This window comes from Urocitellus parryii, chromosome X (assembly GCF_045843805.1).
Source record: "Urocitellus parryii isolate mUroPar1 chromosome X, mUroPar1.hap1, whole genome shotgun sequence".
NCBI lineage: Eukaryota > Metazoa > Chordata > Mammalia > Rodentia > Sciuridae > Urocitellus > Urocitellus parryii.
In genome coordinates, this window is record NC_135547.1 from 113,860,965 (window position 1) to 113,881,483 (window position 20,519).

The 20,519-nt window shown below is 37.5% G+C and overlaps 1 protein-coding gene across 2 annotated transcripts in view; it reads left to right on the forward strand.

Annotated features, from left to right (window-relative positions):
* The window catches only part of Acot9 (acyl-CoA thioesterase 9), a 43,123-nt gene extending 24,829 nt beyond the window's left edge, over positions 1-18,294 (forward strand). For both annotated transcript variants that reach the window (XM_026401362.2, XM_026401363.2), the window contains 10 exons: positions 806-889; positions 1,265-1,368; positions 6,492-6,565; positions 13,624-13,691; positions 14,333-14,444; positions 14,602-14,692; positions 14,869-14,954; positions 17,112-17,199; positions 17,342-17,492; positions 18,007-18,294. In XM_026401362.2, coding sequence (XP_026257147.1) covers positions 806-889; positions 1,265-1,368; positions 6,492-6,565; positions 13,624-13,691; positions 14,333-14,444; positions 14,602-14,692; positions 14,869-14,954; positions 17,112-17,199; positions 17,342-17,492; positions 18,007-18,095 — 947 coding nt within the window. In that variant the 3' untranslated portion in view covers positions 18,096-18,294. The remainder of the gene's footprint in view (positions 1-805; positions 890-1,264; positions 1,369-6,491; positions 6,566-13,623; positions 13,692-14,332; positions 14,445-14,601; positions 14,693-14,868; positions 14,955-17,111; positions 17,200-17,341; positions 17,493-18,006) is intronic.
* The last annotated feature ends 2,225 nt before the right edge of the window (positions 18,295-20,519 follow it).

A 20,519-nucleotide genomic window follows, 5' to 3' on the forward strand; every position in this document is an offset into this window, starting at 1 on the left:
CTACCACTATTGTCATAGTAGGACATTGTCATAGGTCAGACCCACATGATTTCTGGGAACCAGAAAGGCTCTCAAATGGAGTTTCTTGCTTTTAGTCTCTCTTGCTTCCAGTGTGACCTTTAGCAGATGCATGGATGGAAGGATTTAATATTACTCAAGAAATATTTATTGAGCCTATACCTTCTTCTGAGGGTAGGTGATAGACATTTGAATGGATCATGGGGTGGGAACCAAGTAAGCCAATTAACAAGTAATTACAATACAACTTTAAATGAGTTAACATTTGTAAGGCGCATATAATCATGATTGGCCTATATAAATGCTTATTAACATAATAAAGGATCATAGGACAGTGTGTGAGCCAAGGGTATTGGGAAGGGGGGATAACTAAGTGAAATAATTGCTTCATGATTAGAAAAGTCAAGAGGAAAATTGGTAGCTGAGTGCTTGTGATTTGCTTCTCTCTTTTGAAGATGTTTGCTTGATACTCAGACTCCTGTTGGGTTCTTATTCTAATTTAGGTACTGTTTCTCTATGGAGTGGTGCCGGACACTTGGTGGGCCTGGGCTTTGAGCTTTGGTTTCTTCATTAAATTTAAAACTGAGGGTGCAGTCAGATTATAGGACCTCCAAGTATCTTCAGTTTATTAAATTCTTTGGACCTAGGTTAACATCAGTAGTGGAATATTGAATTTGGTCTTCAAAACAAGATAAGATTTTTTTAAAATGAATTTCAGGAGAAAATTGTAAATGATGAGAAATAATTTTGCTCTTCCTTTATTTGATGTTTTCCTGGTTTCCTACAGTTCTTGTTTGCTACATGCACACCAAAAATGATTCATTGAAGATGTCTCCTTTATCTATAGTTACAGCCTTGGTGGACAAGATTGGTAAGCAATATCAATATCTATAAATACTTAGAATTTTTAGTAATTATATTATTGATATTAGATGAAACAATCTCCTTTATGTGTAGTTTTAATGTATGTATGTATATTAAAATATCTAGAATGCAATATACAAAGATATTTATTATAATTAGGTAGGATTTTGCATGATTCCGGTTTTAATTTTTATATTCTTTGCATTGTCTACATTTCTCAAAATGACATAAAAATTTCTTTTGTATGTCAAAAAAGTTATTTTAGTTTTTAAGATGAGAAGAAATGTAGTAAAGTTTACCAAATCTTCAAATGATATTGTCCATTTACAGTACAGAAATTTCTTGGATATGGTTTGGACATGGATTGATTTCTGTTTTGCAGATATGTGTAAGAAAAGCTTAAGCCCAGAACAGGACATTAAATTCAGTGGCCATGTTAGCTGGGTTGGAAAGTCATCCATGGAAGTGAAGATGAAAATGTTCCAGGTACATATGTACGTGAAGATTGTCCACTGTTCAAATATAACCCTCTGTCTCAGCATAAGGAAAGCTTGTTTACCTATCTGTATTAGTCAGCTTTGCATCACTGTGACAGAAAGACCTGACAAGAATGACTTAGAAAAGGAATAGTTTATTTTGGCTCATGGTTTCAGAGGTTCAGTTCCATAGACAGGGATGTAGCTCACTACTTCTAGATAAACAATTGAAAGTTCATGTTGGGCTGGGTATATAGTTCAGTGATAGAGCACTTGCTTAGCATGTGTGAGGCCCTGGGTTTAATTACCAGCACCACCAAAAAAAAAAAAAAAAAGAATGAAACATCATGGTACTTTAACAATAATATTCAACTCCATGTTAAGATGCTTGTTTCTCATTTTACTCAGGAAGCTTCATGAAAGTCTGAATTATGTTAGGGCTTCATCAATCCATGAATGGGATTGATTGCTGTATTAATTTCCTAGGGCTGCTGTACTGCAAAGTACCACAAACTGTGGCTTAAAAACAATGGAAATTTATTATCTCACAGTTTGGATGCTGTAAGTCCAAAATCAAGATGTCAGCAGGGCCATGTCCCCTCTGAAACTTGTGGGAGAGTATCCTTTCTTGTCTATTCTTTTTTTCTTGTGCTTTGCTTGCAATCCTTGGTGATTCTTGGCTTGCAGCTGTAGTACTTTATTCATGATGATGCCTCCATCATCACATGGCTTAGTTCTCATGTCTGTGTCTCTGTGTCTTTTTTTTTTTCTTGTTAGGACATCGATCATTGGATTAAGGGACCACCCTATTCCAGACCTCATCTTAACTGATTGTGTCTGCAATGATCCTATTTTCAAATAAAATCACATTCATGGATATGGGATTTAGGACTTCCACATACCTTTTTCAGGGACACAATTCAACCCTTAATAGTCATTTGGATAGCAGTGAGAGCTTCTCTGATGAGCAAAACTCAGAAGAGCTTTTTTTAATATTTATTTTTTAGTTGTAGTTGGACACAATATCTTTATTTTATTTATTCATTTTTATGTGGTGCTGAGGATCGAACCCAGGGCCTTGCATGTGCTAGGCAAGTGCTTTACTGCTGAGCCACAACACCAGCCCCCAGAATAGCTTTTATAAACAAATGAAGAAAATTGACACGAAAAAAAGTATCTCAAAGAGAATAATAGCACAGAAATCAAAGAATTCAGAGTATGTCCAAGATTTCATTGTGAAAAATTTAAGAGTGACCTATTCAGTTATGCCAGGATATTCAATACATGTATTATCTAGATGCATTTTTTCTGCTATGGAATTATGAAGAATTTCATGTTTAGTGGTTAAAAACTTCAGCTTTCAGGAAAAGCTGAAACTTGCTATTTAGTAGTTATTTGTCAAAATAGGTAAGGAATTTTTTTATTTGATATGGAATCCTTAAACTTCCATGATGTAATTAACAATAATATTATGCGTGTGTATGAGTATTGGGGATTGAACCCAGGATGTCATACTTGCTAGGCAAGTGTTCTACCACTGAGTTATATATCCTCAGCCCTAGTAATACTGTTTTTTTTAAATTTGTCCTTTCTTTTAGTAATACTATTTTTGAGACAAAACATAATAAAATTGCTAGGGATGTGTCTATAATTTGTCCACACTTTTAATTGCTAGCCTGTTCCCTGTCATGGACAGCACAATCTTGTCATAAGACCTACCTTCTAGGGAATCTTGACAATTTGACTCTTGGACAAATAGTTTGGAAAAAGATATACAGGAATTTTTTAGAGCACATCAATGAAAATCAGAGCTAGACAAGTAAAGGCCTTTGTTTTAAACTTGCATTTATCATTGGCCATTTGACTAATAATTCATTACTTGAGTGATCTTTTTTATTCCTGAGAGGTGGCAGGGGTGATAAGCATTTTGCTTCTGGTTGGATAGACCTGAGATATAATCCCAACTCTGCTCCTTATTTTGGGGTTAACAACTTATCTTCTCTAAGCCTCTATTTTCTCAAGTGTAGTCACAGTACTATGTTATATATTGTAGTATGGGTGAAATGAAGGAAAACCCCCCATTTATACGAAGTGCTTAATGCTATGCCTGTCACACAGTAACCACTGTTGGCAGTAATGTTAATTTATTAGTAGTATTATTGAGGTATTCCCAAATCTTTATTCTAGGCTTGACCTTCACAACCACCTTTCTGAGTGTCCATTCTGTCTCTCCGCCTTGATGTGCTATTGCTACCTCAAGTTCAGTGCCTTTCAGACTAAAGGCATCATCAGATCCTGATCCTCCTCCAGTCTCCCCTTTGCCAGCCTCCTATTTCCCCAAGCTCCAAACATTTGCTGTGGCTTTAATTTTTCCCTTGCCTATGCAGTCTTTTGCCAAGTCTTGCCAATTCGTCTCCTACAGACAGTCACCAGAATCCTTTCTTTCCTATCTTCTTGGCGCCCGTGTTTGAATTAAATCCTTATGGCCTCTTGTGCAAGTGACTCCTTCTAGTCTGTCCTCTTTCTGAATTTTATCCATTTAAAAATATTTTTAGTTGTAGACAGACACAATACCTTTATTTTATTTATTTATCCGTATGTTGTGCTGAGGATCAAACCCAGTGCCTGACACACGCTAGGCAAGTGCTCTACCACTGAGCTACAGCCCCAGTCCGTGAATTTTACCTATTTTTATTAAATAAATCTTCCAACACTGATCCTGAATCACATCACTCCCCTTCTCAAAATGGATTCTGTTGTCATGCATAACTAAAAAAAAACTAATTAAAAAAACCTTCAATGATTGTTATATGTGGATTAAAATCTAAACTCCTTTGACTAGGTAGGTCCCAAGATGCTTCCTAAACTAGCCTCAACCTACCTTTCCAAGTATATTCCCTCTGACTCACCATTTATTTACCTTCTTAGTTCTTATGGTGGACACTAAGCAGCCTAAGAATAGGGAGTTACACATCTTTGCATTCCCAGTGCTTGGCATTAATAAGTTCACTATAATGAACTATAATGTAAATAGTGAGTCTCATTGTTTATGCTTTTTCCTTTGCCTGAAATTCCTTGTGCTCTGGCACCTTTGTGTATTCACATTCCCTTTGTGCTGCTGGGTCACTTCATGTTCAATCCTTTCCCTGATCCTCCCAGCTTAAAGCACTTGTTCCTTCACTAGGACTCTTCCTCAGGACCTGCTTTCTGACCCTCTTTCCTAACATCTGCTACTCTCTGTTCTACAGAACTGTACTCAAACATGTCATTTCTCTTCCTCTAGACTATATGTTCCTCAACAGCAGGACTTGGGTTTGAGTCTCCCAGCCTACTTCCTGATATCCACTCATTCAACTTTCATTTAGCAATTACTTATTGAGCACATGTTCTGTGCTGAGCGTACAGCAGTGAGCAAAATAAACAAAGTTCCTTTCCCTTGGAGTTTACATTCTAGTAGTGCCCATTAATGACATGCTTCAATCATTGATTGGCAAACATTGATTAGGTTTTTGCTCTCTGGCAGTTTTAGTTCTGAGTGCTAGAGATGCATATGTGAAGAAAAATAGTCTTTGTCTATGAGGAGTTTGCTATACAGTAGGGAGATAGCCACACAAATAAATGAATATGATATATTATTATACAATATTTCTTAGCAGAAACACCATTAGCATTTTGAACAGGAAAGTTGTTTGTGCTGAGGGCCTATCCCCTGCATTGTGAAGTTTTTATCTCCCTGATTACCATCCCTGTAGATTCCCCCTCAGAATGCCTCTACACATTTCAGAATGCCTCTACACATTTCAGAATGCCTCCCATAGAGATGGCATCTACTTCTCTTACATTGAGAAGTCCCATCAAGGGAGGACTTTATGAACTCAGCCTGGGAAATAGGCGTGGGGCAGGGAGGAACAGAGTGTTTTGAAGCATTAGACCTATGATATGAAGAAGGCATCAGGTAAAGGCAGGCATGACTTGGAGATGATCCACAGTCATCTGCATCCCAGCACCTCTCACTTGTGAGCTGTGACTGGGGTAAAAGGTACAGGTATAAGGGCAGTGTTAGTGAACAAGTAGAGAGGAATCCCAGGCTGTGTTGCCCTGGGCTTTTTATGTTGTGCTAACAGGATTAGCATTAGTGCTGGAAGAAAAGGAGAAATAATTGGAAGGTTTGAACAGGGCAGAGGCATAATGAGATCAGTGAGACTGTTTCCACAGTTGAGGGGAAGGTGGTAAGAACTTGAACTGGCAGTAGTGATGAGTCTGTTGAGGAAGAAAGTGAATATACCCTCAGGTTATAAATAGCTTCTGTCACTACTTTACTATAGGACTTTCCCGGAAATACAAACTTCTAGGGGATAAAGAAACACCTGAAAAACTCAAAGGCCTGTACATTGTAAAGATTTAATCTACAGAATCATCACTTCTATTTCCCTCCCCGCCTTTTTTTTTTTTCTGGTACCAGGGATTGAACCCAGGGGTGCTTAACCACTGAGCCACATACCCAGCCTTTTTTTGTATTTGTATTTAGAAATAGGGTCTCGCCAAGTTGCTTAGGGCCTCGCTAAATTGCTAAGGCTGGCTTTTGAATTTGTGATCCCAGCCTCCCAAGCCACTGGGATTATAAGTCTTCACCACCACACCTGGCTGTTTACCCCTTCTTGAGAGGTCCTGTGCTTGGCTAAGGAGGCATCACCATGCTGGCAATTAGCACACTACATTCCCTGACAATGCTAGTGTCTGTGAATGTGGTCACAGGTCCACGTGGATAGATGCCATCAGGAGGAAGGGGAAGCCCAGAAAGAAGCCCAGATTTTGTGTGTTGCAGTCAAGTTTAGTGCTGATGATGCAAAAGGTCCCTCCATGACCTTTGCCATTGAATCCTAGTCCTGCACAACCCCAAAGCCCATCCCAGAACTTCTCTCACAGTGTACAGTTTGGGCTTTGAACTATCTTTCTCCTCTGCTAGACCATTGGCTCCTTGGATAGCCCCTTAGCAGATGGTGGTTAATGAGTGCATTTTTTCCTCTTTTATTTACTTTCAAACTTTGTCAAAACATGTATGCTTTCAGAGTTGTGGCAGGTTTTCCTAATTAATGCATTTTTTTACATCTGCATTTTTTCTTTGTTTTTTAGTTGCATGGTAATGAATTTTGTCCTGTTTTGGATGCAACATTCGTAATGGTGGCTCGTGATGCTGAAAATAAAGGGTAACTGCTATTTTTCCATAATTCTTTATTTTGAACAATTTGAAAGATACATAAAACTGGAAATAAACTATAATGAACTTCCATACATTCATCATCTGGACTTAGCAGCTGTAATTGTAACATTTTTTGCCAAATTTACTCCATTTATTTTCTTCTTTAAAGAAAATATATAATGTTTTAAAGCAAATCTCAGACATAATGACATTTCACCTCCAAATACTTCAGTGTAGGCATCTTTATAAAAATGGGGATATTTTATTTATTAACATGTATTCATGTATTAATTATACATCTTAATGGGGTTCAGTGTGATATTTTCATATATGCATACAGCATGCACTGATCAAATCTAACCATCCTTTTGCCAACAATCTCTAGTAATCACTAATCTACTTTCAGGTAACCTCGTTTAGCTTTCACCCATTTCACTACAAATGACTATGTGGCTGAATAATACTCCATATACTGAATAATATGACATATTCTTTATCCATTGATCATTTTCTGTGTATCTTGTCTGATTCTGTATTTTAGCTATTGTGAATAGTGCTATAATAAACATGGGTATTCAGATATCTCCTTTGTATGCTGATTTTATTTCCTTTTTGAATATATACACAGAAGTGGGAGAGAGATATAGTAGATTCCTTCTTTCCCTTTCTTCTTTCCTTCTTTCTTCACCCCACCCCCCTTTTTTTGTACTGTAGATTGAACCTAGGGAAGCTCTGTCACTGAGCTACATACCTAATTTCCCCTTTTTTGAGACAGTGTCTTGCTAAGTTGCCCAAGTTGGCCTCAAACCTGTGATTCTCCTGCCTCAGCCTCCCAAATACCTGGTATTGCAGACATGCATCACTGTGTCCAGCTTGATAAATCTATTTCTAAAAATATATTATGTATTATGTTCTGCATAATGGCTGTTCTAATTAAAATTGCCAATAAGAGTTCACTCTCCTCCATATCATCACCAGCATTTTTTGTTTTGCAATGCTGGGAATTGAACCTAAGGTCTCACACATACTAGGGAAGCACTCTACCATTGAACCACACCCATAGCCCTACTTCTTGATAATAGCCATTCTAATTGGGATGACCATAGTTTTGATTTGTATTTTTCTGGTGGCTAATGATATTAAGCGTTTTTTCATATATTTGTTAGCCATTTGTATCTCTTCTTTTGAGAAGTGTTTATTCAGATTTTTTGTGTATTTTTAGTTGGTTTACTTATTTCTTTTATTTATTTATTTATTTTTTATTGGTCGTTCATAACATTACATAGTTCTTAATACATCATATTACACGGTTTGATTCAAGTGGATTATGAACTCCCGCTTTTACCCCGTATACAAATTGCTGTATCACATCAGTTACCCTTCCATTGATTGACATATTGCCTTTCTAGTGTCTGATGTATTCTGCTGTCTGTCCTATTGTCTACTATCCCCCCTCCCCTCCCCTCCCCTCCCCTCCCCTTTTCTCTCTCTACCCCTTCTACTGTAAATCATGTCTTCCATTTGTATTCTCTTGACTTACCCCTCCTTACCTCTTATATGACATTTTGTATAACCCTGAGGATCGCCTTCCATTTCCATGCAATTTCCCTTCTCACTCCCTTTCCCTCCCACCTCTCATCCCTGTTTAATGTAAATCTTCTTCTCAAGCTCTTCGTCCCTACCCTGTCCTTGTTTACACCCCTTATATCAAAGGAGTCATTTGGTATTTTTTTTTTATTGTTGGTCGTTCAAAACATTACATAGTTCCTCATACATCATATTTCACAGTTTGATTCAAATGAGTTATGAACTCCCAATAAATGGAAGGCGATCCTCAGGGTTATACAAAATGACATATAAGAGGAAAGGAGGGGTAAGACAAGATAATTCAAATGGTATTTGTTTTTTAAAGATTGACTAGCTTCACTTAGCATAATCTGCTCTAATGCCATTCATTTCCCTCCAAATTCTATGATTTTGTCATTTTTTAATGCAGAGTAATACTCCATAGTGTATAAATGCCACATTTTTTTTATCCATTCATCTATTGAAGGGCATCTAGGCTGGTTCCACAGTCTTGCTATCGTGAATTGAGCTGCTATGAACATCGATGTAGCAGTGTCCCTGTAGCATGCTCTTGTTAGGGCTTTAGGGAATAGACCGAGAAGGGGAATAGCTGGGTCAAATGGTGGTTCCATTCCCAGCTTTCCGAGAAATCTCCATACTGCTTTCCAAATTGGCTGCACCAATTTGCAGTCCCACCAGCAATGAACAAGAGTGCCCTTTTCCCCGCATCCTCTCCAGCACTTATTGTTGTTTGACTTCCTAATGGCTGCCAGTCTTACTGGAGTGAGATGGTATCTTAGGGTAGTTTTGATTTGCATTTCTCTGACTGCTAGCGATGGTGAGCGTTTTTTCATGTACTTGTTGATTGATTGTATGTCCTCCTCTGAGAAGTGTCTGTTTAGGTCCTTGGCCCATTTATTGATTGGGTTATTTGTTATCTTATTGTCTAATTTTTTGAGTTCTTTGTATATTCTGGTTATTAGGGCTCTATCTGAAGTGTGTGGAGTAAAGATTTGTTCCCAGGATGTAGGCTCCCTGTTTATCTCTCTTATTGTTTCTTTTGCTGAGAAAAAACTTTTTAGTTTGAGTAAGTCCCATTTGTTGATTCTATTTGTTAACTCTAGCGCTATGGGTGTCCTATTGAGGAATTTGGAGCCCGATCCCACAGCGTGTAGATCATAACCAACTTTTTCTTCTATCAGATGCCGTGTCTCTGATTTAATATCAAGCTCCTTGATCCATTTTGAGTTAACTTTTGTGCACGGCGAGAGATAGGGATTCAGATTCATTTTGGTGCAAATGGATTTCCAGTTTTCCCAGCACCATTTGTTGAAGATGCTATCCTTCCTCCATTGCATGCTTTTAGCCCCTTTATCAAAAATAAGATAGTTGTAGTTTTGTGGATTGGTTACTGTGTCCTCTATTCTGTACCATTGGTCCACCCGCCTGTTTTGGTACCAGTACCATGCTGTTTTTGTTACTATTGCTCTGTAGTATAGTTTGAAGTCTGGTATCGCTATACCGCCTGATTCACACTTCCTGCTTAGTATTGTTTTTGCTATTCTGGGTCTTTTATTATTCCATATGAATTTCATGATTCTTTTATCTATTTCTACAAGATATGCTGTTGGGATTTTGATTGGCATTGCATTGAACTTATAGAGAACTTTTGGTAATATCGCCATTTTGATGATGTTAGTTCTGCCTATCCATGAGCAGGGTATGTTTTTCCATCTTCTAAGGTCTTCTTCTATGTCTTTCTTTAGGGTTCTGTAATTTTCATTGTATAAATCTTTCACCTCTTTTGTTAGGTTGATTCCCAAGTATTTTATTTTTTGGGGGGATATTGTGAATGGAGTAGTTGTCCTCATTTCCGTTTCAGAGGATTTGTCGCTGATATACAGGAATGCCTTTGATTTATGCGTGTTGATCTTATATCCTGCCACTTTGCTGAATTCATTTATTAGCTCTAATAGCTTCTTTGTAGACCCTTTTGGGTCTGCTAGGTATAGAATCATATCATCTGCAAATAGTGATAATTTAAGTTCTTCTTTTCCTATTTTTATGCCTTTAATTTCTTTTGACTGTCTAATTGCTCTGGCCAGTGTTTCGAGGACTATGTTGAACAGAAGTGGTGAGAGAGGGCATCCCTGTCTTGTACCAGATCTTAGAGGGAATGCCTTCAATTTTTCTCCATTCAGAATGATGCTGGCCTGTGGCTTATCATAGATTGCTTTTACAATGTTGAGGTATTACTTATTTCTTTTAATTGTTTGAGTTCCTTGTATTTTGTGAATATCAATCACTTGTCAGATGTGCAGTTCTTGTCAGATGTACAGTTTGCAAGTATTTTCTCCCATTCTTTTTTGTAATATATTTATTTTTTTAAAGTTTATTTTTAGGTGGACACAATATCTTTATTTTACATTTATGTGGTGCTGAGGATCGAACCCAGTGCCTCGTGCATGCTAGGCGAGCGCTCTACCACTGAGCCACAACCCCAGCCCTCTCCCATTCTTTATGTTATGTCCATACTGTTGATAATTTCCTTTGCTGTGCAGAAACTTTTTAGTTTGGTGTACTCCTATTTGTTTATTTTTGCTTTTGTTTCCTGTTCTTTGGGATGTTTTGGGATGTTTTAAAAAAATCCTTGTTCTTGGTGCTCAAGTGTTTTAGTCAGCTTTTTCACTGCTGTGACTAAAGGATCTGACTGAACAACTATAGGGGAGGAAAATTTTATTTGAGGGCTCACAGTTTCAGAGGTCTTAGTTCATAGAAGGTTGGCTCCATTTCATGAGGGGCTCGAGATGAGACTGAACATCATGGTGGAGTGTGTGGCAGAGGGAAGTAGCTCATATCATGGTGATCAAGAAGCAGAAAGAGACTCCACTCTCCAGATACAAACATATACACCAAAGCCACACCCTAATTCCTACCTCTTCCAGCCACACCCTACCACTTCAGATATTAGGCTAAGGCTATAACCCAATCATTCTCCTCCAAACCTTCTTGCATTGTCTCACAGGTGAGATTTGGGGGACATCACATCTAATCCATAACACTCAGTGTGTGCTATCTTTTGTCAGTAGGGGCTCCCATGTCCTTTCAACCCTTTTCCACTAAGTCTTTGATACCTTCTTGCTCTCTGGTGTGACAAGAAGTCTTGGGCAAATTTTACACTTCCTGCCCAGGCCTGGAGTCAGCCATTTTTCCAAGGAATCCTGAAGTACTTTTTAGAAGGAGCTAATATTCAGAGATCAAAATCTGGGCACTGGAACTGTATATTGCTATGATTTTGTCACTGTTTCTAGGGCTTTTCAGGATACAGAGCTAGGATATACATCAAACAACAACAGCAAAAAGTCCCTACAAAATCTCATGAGCAGATTCAATCATTTTCAAGTCAAATTTAACTGTACAGACATTTACTTATCTTTTTTCTCTTAAATTGAATTTTTGGCTCCCAACAACAGTTTTATCCAAGGCATCCAAACAGAAAAACTGTCTAATTGTGGGCTGAGAGGGAATGTTATCAGATTTCTCTTTGTACAGGACAGAATCCAGCAGCCTATGAGAGATCTCATTTGTACTAGAAACTTGATTAAGCAGCAAGAAATGAGAACTCTTTCCTACTGTATAGCAAGCTTGCTTGGAAAACCAAGTCAAGAATGGAATATACCAAGAATATATACCAATATATACTAATGAAATATAGCTAAGGATAGCTCCCATCTACACCTATCCCTCCCTCTATCCCTTAGCTGACCTACTGTGGACAATGGCTGGCCTGACTCCTTTTCTTTTTTTTAATATTTATTTTTTAGTTTTAGCTGGACACTATTTTTATGTGGTACTATTTTATTTTTATGTGGTGCTGAGAATTGAACCCAGTACCTCACGCATACTAGGCGAGTAGTGCTACCACTTGAACCGCATCCCCAGCCCCAGGCCTGACTCCTTTTCAAACAGCCTGGGCATTGGTCCAAATTTCTCTTCCAACCGATGCATTACAGTTTTCTTTTTTTTAATATTTTTTATTGGTTGTTCAAAATATTACAAAGCTCATGATATATCATCTTTCATACATTTGACTCAATTGGGTTATGAACTCCCATTTTTACCCCACATACAAATTGCAGAATCACATCGGTTACACACTCACATTTTTACATGATGGCATATTAGTGACTGTTGTATTCTGCTACCTTTCCTCCCCTCCCCACCCATCATCCCTCTCTACCTCATCTGCTGTTGTTCAATTCTCTCCCTTGTTTTCCCCCCTTTCCCCTCACATCCTCTTCTATGTAATTTTGTGTAACATTGAGGGTCTCCTACCATTTCCATATGCTTTCCCTTCTCTCTCCCTTTCTCACCCCCCACTTGTCTTTGTTTAATGTTAATCTTTTCCTCACGCTCTTCCTCCCTGTTCTGTTCTTAGTTGCTCTCTTTATATCAAAGAAGACATTTGGCATTTGTTTTTTAAGGATTGGCTAGCTTCTCTTAGCATAATCTGCTCTAATGCCATCCATTTCCCTGCAAATTCTATGATTTTGTCATTTTTTATTGCTGCGTAGTACTCCATTGTGTATAGATGCCACATTTTTTTTTATCCATTCATCTATTGAAGGGCATCTAGGTTGGTTCCACAGTCTAGCTATTGCATTACAGTTTTCAAAACTGCTATTTCAATTCTTTTATTTCCACTATTGTTTCATAAAACTTTTGGATTCTACTACAGAACAGGGCTCTTTTCCCTTTTTTATTTTGAAAGATTTGATGCTTACAGAAAAGTAGGGAGAATAATGCAATGAACCCCCATTGTGCTTGTCACCTGAATTCACCAGTTAACATTGTACCTCATTTGCCTTACTTCCTTGCTCTCTATAAATACACATATACACACATTTTTCCTTAATTATTTGAAAGTAAGTTTGAGACTGCTTCACCCATTAGTAGTTAAGCATGTATCTAACAGAAACAAAAAAATTCTGCTACACAACCTCAATGCCTTTGTTATAGCCAAGAAACTTAACAGTGATGAAGTTATATTATTTAATATGATTCTCATTCACATTTCACCAGTTGTCCCTAAAATATATTTATAGCTCCCCCCCATTCAAGATCTGATCAAGGATTTTGTGCTGTAGTTGGTTATGGTTCTTTAGAAGAGTGCCCCTACCAATTTTCTGTTTTCTAAGACACTGACATTTTTGAAGAGTCTAGATTAATTGTCTTATAGAATGTTATACCATCTGTATTTGACTTTTTCTTGTGATCAGAATTACACTTTTTCAAAAGCATCAGTATTCATTTTATGTGAACTTTCCATTGTACTGATGAGTATGTAATCAGAAGTCTTCCTTAATTTTTCCAATATTCTTGTGTAAGCAATATTATAAATGAATGGCAGAAGTCTTTAAAACCAGTAATTGTTCACCTTCAATTTTTATTAGATAAAGGCGCATCTTAAATTGGATTCTTTTCTTTTCTTCTCTTTAGGCCAGCATTTGTAAATCCACTCATCCCTGGAAATGTGGAGGAAGAAGAGCTCTTTAGACAAGGAGAATGTACATAAACTTGTTTATAATAAAATAAGTTTAAGAAGTACATTAATTATACTGCAGAAGAAATTATTTAAGATCATTTTTGGAATCCTCATACCAATCAAATGTCTTACTCATACCAAGAATTTATTGAAAATACCTTTTTTTTTTGTTCTTTGGACTCCATGATTTGAGCAATTTTTTTGACCAGATGAAGTTAAGTGAAGCCATTTGTTTTCTCATTTTTAATGCTGGTCAGGGCTCTAGACCAGGATAATAACAAGTTTTCTCTCATTGAACTGATAACTGGTATAATTTCCATCTGAAAGCAAAGACTCACTGAAGAAATTTGGGGAGGGGACATGTTGGGAATTGAACCATGGCATTGTGCATGCAATGCAAACACTCTGCCATTGAACTACGTCCTGAGCCCCTCACTAGAAATTTTATGTGGCCTCTGTAGCCTTCTCTTGGATATAAGTATTCTGGTAGAATTTTTTTAAATTTTTATTTTTTAATTTGTTCTAATTAGTTATACATGACAGTAGAATGCATCTTGAAACCTCAAAATACTGCCTTTGTAGGCCCCAAGGCACCCAGGTCAGGACCCCACGTGCCTTAGTGTGACCCTCCTAATCATAGCTCTTTATTCTCCTATGTTCTAGTGAATAAGGGGAAAAGAATTGCTTTCAGTTCTGCTTCATTACTCAAAATGGCTCCCAGTGCCAAGGAGAGGAATACCATACATGAGATGTTTCTTAGCACACTGGATCCAAAGTAAGTTAGGATGACGAGAATCCAAGAAAGCACTTAAGCTTTGGCCTTTTCCAGAGCCAAACCTCCTTGAGTGTATTGGGAGTTATTTGTGAACGTTTTCCTTCTCAACAGTGAAAACATATTGTTAACAGGGTTTAATCAATCTCTGTTTGTATAGGACTATAAGTTTTCAGAGTCGAGTTTTGCCTCCTAATGCGGTGTGGATGGAGAGTACAAAACTGAAGAGCGTGGAAGTTTGCCACCCTCAGGTATTTAGAAATTTGTGAGACATCTTCTGAATAGGCTAGCTTTGCAGTTATGATATTTGTCTGAGATTTGATGGACCTTTTAAACTGACTATATTTTGTGGTGTAGTTAATTCCTTTGTTCTGTATATGAAGGTGAACATAAACTTCTTTTATCAATCTTTACTTATGTCCTATAGGAACGGAACATTTTCAATCGTATCTTTGGTGGTTTCCTTATGAGGAAGGCATATGAACTTGCATGGGCTACTGCTTGCTACTTGGGGTGAGTTAAATTTAAATGGTCTTAATTTTTTAAAATATTTATTTATTTTTATTTATTTTTAAATACACGACAACAGTGGAATGCATTACAATCCTTATTACACATATAGAGCACAATTTTTCATACCTCTGTATATAAAGTATGTTCATGCCAACTTATGCCATTATACATGTACTCTTTTTTTGCATTGCAATTCTTAATAACCCTTATGCCACAATTTTTCATATCTCTGTTTGTATATAAGTATGTTGGCCCCAAATTCAAATCTTCATACATGTATTTTGTATAATGATGTCCATCACATTCCACCATCCTTGCTAATCCCCTCCCTCCTCCCTTTCCCTTCCACCCCTCTTCCCTATGTAGAGTTAATGTAATCTTCCCATGCTCTTCCTCCCTACCCCACTATGAGTCATGCCCCTTGTATCAGAGAAAACATTCAGCATTTTTTTTTTTGGATTGGCTAACTTCACTTAGCATTATCTTCTCCAGTGCCATCCACTTACCTGCAAATGCCATGATTTTGTTCTTTTTTAGTGCTGAGTAATATTCCATTGTGTATAAATGGTCTTAATTCTGAGAAGCAATTTATACTACTTTTGTTAGTCAGCTTTGTGTCACTGTGACCAAAATACCTGACAAGAACAACATACAGTGGTGCATGCCTGTGATCCCAGCAACTTGGGAGGCTGAGACAGGAGGATCGTGAGTTCAAAGACAGCCTCAGCAAAAGTGAGGCACTAAACAACTCAATGAGACCCTGTCTCTAAATAAAATACAAAATAGGGCTGGGGACATGGCTCAGTGGTTGAATGCCCTGAGTTCAGTCCCTGGTACCACCCCCCGCCAACAAAAAGAACAACTTACAGGAGGAACAGTTTATTTTAGCTCATTTTCAGAAATTTATTCCATGGTTGGCTGACTTCATAGCTCTGGGTTCGAGGTGAGGCAGAACATTATGGCAGAAGGGTATGAGAAAGGAAAGCACTTTAGGACATAGCAAGCAGGAAGCAGTGAGAGAAAACTTTGCTCACCAGGGAAAAAATATAAACCCTAAAGGCATGCCCCTGTGACCTACCTCCTCCAGCCACACCTCCCCTGCCTATAGTTATTTCCTGATAGCCCATTCAGCTACCTGCCTACAGTTACCACCCAGCTAATCCATATCAGTGGATAAATCCATTGATTAGGTTACAATTCTCAAAATCTAATCATTTCACCTCTGAACATTATTGCTTTTTCTCTCATGAGATTTGGGGGGACAACTCATATCTAAACCATAGCAGGTAACATTTCATAGCAGGGTAACATTTCAGATCCAAACCATAACACCATCCCACCGAAAAGAAACATTTTGAACCAGTCTGGATATATTTAGGAATATATTATATCTTTTCATTTCCTTATTTGTGGTGCTAGGCATTGAACCCAAGGATTTGCACGTGTTAGGCAAGCACTCAACCATTAAGCTACATTTCCAGCCCAGAAATATGTTTCTTTTAACATTAAAACTTTTAAAATTTGTTCTTTTTAGTTATACATGGCAGTAGAATTTATTTTGTTGTTTTCAAATGAATACCACACTGATACCAGCTGAGTTTGACCTTCATTTTTTGAAAATATTTTTTAGTTGTAAAGGGACACAATACCTTTATTTATTTATATGTGGTGCTGAGGATCAAACCCAGTGTCTCACACATGCTAGACAAGTGCTCTACCACTGAGCCACAACCCCAGCCCATGACCTTCATTTTAAGAAGGCTGTTGCCCTGAATTAGTAAATTAGTGCATTAAAGACCTGAGAAAATATGGCAATAACATGTAAAAGGGTAAAGATAGTGATTTTGGCCCTATGTGGTTGAATTGGCATCTCTTACCATTCATCACTGGTGTGATGATTTCCCCCTTCCCTAAATTTATTCTATGTTCATTTTTAAAAAATATTTTTTAGATGTTGACAGACCTTTATTTTATTCATTTATTTATATACGGTGCTGAGAAATGAACCCAGTGCCTCATACATGCTAGGCAAGTGCTGTACCACTGAGCCAGAACTGTAGCTCCTCTTTGTTCATTTTTGTTTTGCTTCTGTTAGTTGGGAAAATTCAAGATCATCTGAATTTTGTAATTCACCCAAATTCTATTTTTCTCCAATAGTGGTTCCCGATCATTTGTGGTAGCAGTGGATGATATCATGTTTCAAAAGCCTGTTGAAATTGGCTCATTGCTCTTTCTTTCTTCACAGGTAGGTGAGAGGTGAAAAGCTTTTTTAATGTCAGTTGGGCTTAAGAGAGGTTTCTATATTCTGAAGCCATTGTTTCTTTTATGATTGCCTTTCTTCCCCTTCTTAATGCAGTTGACTAACTATAGCATTTCTAATCTGTTAGGTATGCTTTACTCAGAACAATTACATTCAAGTCAGAGTACACAGTGAAGTGGCCTCTCTTCAGAATAAAGAGCATATGACCACCAATGTCTTTCATTTTACATTCATGTCAGAAAAAGAAGTGCCCTTGGTTTACCCTAAAACATATGGAGGTAAGCAGTGATTATTGCTTTTCCCTAATGAAAGGAAGAAATTTTAAAGAAAAAAAATTTTCAATTCTTGGGATTGAACCCAGGGCCTCACACATGCTAGGCAAGAGCTCTACTGCTGAGCTACATCCACAGCCTTCTTTTAAATTGTAATAGGAAGTGCAACAATGCTTGTCAGTCCAAGAGCATGTCTTAAGAAATTTTGCTTTTGAGGTTCTATAGCCATGAAGGCCAAAGACGCCTCCATAGTCCTCAGGTGGCTGTTGCTGCTCTTCCCACCTGTTTGTTATCTGCGGACAAGCAACCACTGGTAGTGAAAGCCTAGTCCTGCCAAAGGAAAGGGACGGGAGTTATGACCTGTTTTCTTAGGAATGCTGCACACGTCCATCCCAGTAGTGCATCTCTATTGCTGGTTTTGCATGCTTACTGCTGCCTGAGTGTTCCCAAATAGTGTCTTGTTTGTATGCTTTTATAGTATGTTTCAAATTTCTCCAGGGTTATCTTTCTTGTGTTTCAGAGTCCATGTTGTATTTAGATGGGCAGCGGCATTTCAGCTCCATGAGTGTCCCTGTGAGCTTGAGAAAAGACTACCGTGTGGAGCCCTAGGAAAACCTCACTTGTTGCAAACCAGCACTCCACCTGCAGTGACATAGTGCCTAATGAAAGCCAATCAAGTGTATTTGGTTTTAGTATTGCTTCTTATCCTTCATATACAAGGAGAATGTATTCAGCTTTTAGGATATTCAGAAAAGCAGAACGAGAGCAGCTGGGTGAGGCTGAGATGATAAAGTTATTAAACAATAAATACTTTAAAAACTGTATTAATTGTGAACCTACATGTTGGCCCTCCATCCCTATCTACTAAAGGAATTAGGGCAGAATGCCTTTATATACAGTTGGACACATTCTTTTCTTACTCATACTGCAGCAATCAATATATAGTTTCCTGCCAGGGTAATTGGATGACATTCTCTAAACCTGACCAATTCCCCTGTGTCATCTAAAACCCCATCAACCTTACATGACTGTATTTGCTTCCACTTACTTCTGAGCTTTTTTTAGCAGAGGGTGTATGAAAAATTAGAGTGAAAGGATCCAACAAAGGATATGGCATCTGCAAAGACTTGTGGGAAGATTTAGTTTTAAAATTCCATCAGGAGGTATTTAGAGATGGCGTAGATGAAGAAACACAGGAGCATCTGTTCATTCTTTCATTCATTAGACAGTTATTCAGCACACTGTGCTAGGGGTTGGGCAGGATACATCTGATTTTAAAATAATAGCTGAATGAGCAGGCACCACCCTCGGTACTTGACATGTATTAGCTGATTTATTTCATCCAATCAGCATTGTGAGGCAGGTTCTGTAACTTTTGTAGGATTAGTCCACTCAGAAAACTGAAGCACATATAGGTTAAGTAACTTGCTCAAACCCAATATCACAATATCACCTAGGAATGGAAAGGAAGGCATTCCAAACTTTGTGTGTGTGTGCTAGGGATCAAAACCAGGGCCTTGCATGTGCTCTACATTGAGTTACAACCCCAGCCAGCATTCCTATTAATCTGTAGCCAAGACAAGACAGTTTATTACCCGAAGGGAGGAAAACATGATCAAATTTGGAAGAGACCAAAAAAACAAATCAAAACAACAACAAAACACTATATAGAAGGAAAAAGAAATCTTTGAAAATGCTGTTCCCGAGATGAAAATAGTCTCCTTTGGTATGGGTTCCAGGTCACAAATGTGCCTCTGACTTGGAATTAGCTAGAGTGTTTTAAAATTTTTTATATTAATTTATGTAATTGTATTAAAATCACAATATCATTCACCTCTGGCATAAAAAGTCCTGAGAACAAACAGTTTTCTCTCAGAGGCATGCAATTTAACTCAATGGGATCAAGCCAGTGCTATACTATAGTAGCCTGTTTCTGCACATTATAATATCATCCAAAGATATACCTGGTCCTTCAGTATATTTTTCATAACTACCTATAATATGGTGGGAACTGGTGAGTCTAGGTGGCTAATGGGGGCCCTGGGAACTTTTGTGGGTATGTTAAGTGGAGCTCAGTTAAGAGATCTAATACATACTATTGTATATATTATGCATTATATAATTAGCCATTTGTTGCTGTGCAATGAAGCTTTTTCTAGAACCTTTTTTTTTTTTTTTGCTATTATAAACAGTGCTGCAGGAACTATCCTAAATATCTAAAACATTTGACTCCTAAATTATTTCCTTAGGCAAAGTGTAAAGAAGTGAACTATTTAGGTTAAATAATATGTATACAATAGTATGAAGGCTTTGAATATGTATTTTATTTTTATTTACTAATTTGCTTTTTCTGTGGTACTGGATTGAATACAGGGGCACTGAACCACTAAACCACATCAGCCCTTTTTATTTTTTATTTTGAGACAGGGTCTCACTAAATTACTTAGGGCCTCTCTAAGTTGCTAAGGCTAGCTTATAACTTGTGATTCTCTTGCCTCAGCCTCCCTAATGGCTGGGAATACAAGCAAGTACCACTACGTCTGGCTCTATATGTATTTTACATAAGCCTCTAGAACAGTTACACAAACTCACCTATCAGCAATTTTTCTGAACTTTGCTATTTTGTGTTTCCTTGTTAAAAAAAACACCTTTGCTGTTTTTTTTTATTCATCTTTGCTGTTTTGAGAGGTGAAAATGACATTTGTTAATTTCCTTTCTTTGAATTCTCCTGAGATTGAAATGAAATTGCTTATTGTCTTTTTAATTAATTTGTTCAAGCCATTCTGGAGGTCAGAATCTTAACCCAAAATTGTTACCATCTACCAATACAGGAGTAAGAACTATGGGTTTTAATTTTTAATACAGGACTTTAAGTAATGAGATGCAGCAAATTATAAAGGATATAACAATTGGTTCTGGATTATTAGTGTTTTTTCACTCTCAAGGAACACATAAGAAGTTTTTAATTTTTAATAATTCTTTTAATTTTCAGATTCACAACATTTGCGTAAGTATGAGAAAACATTTTCATGC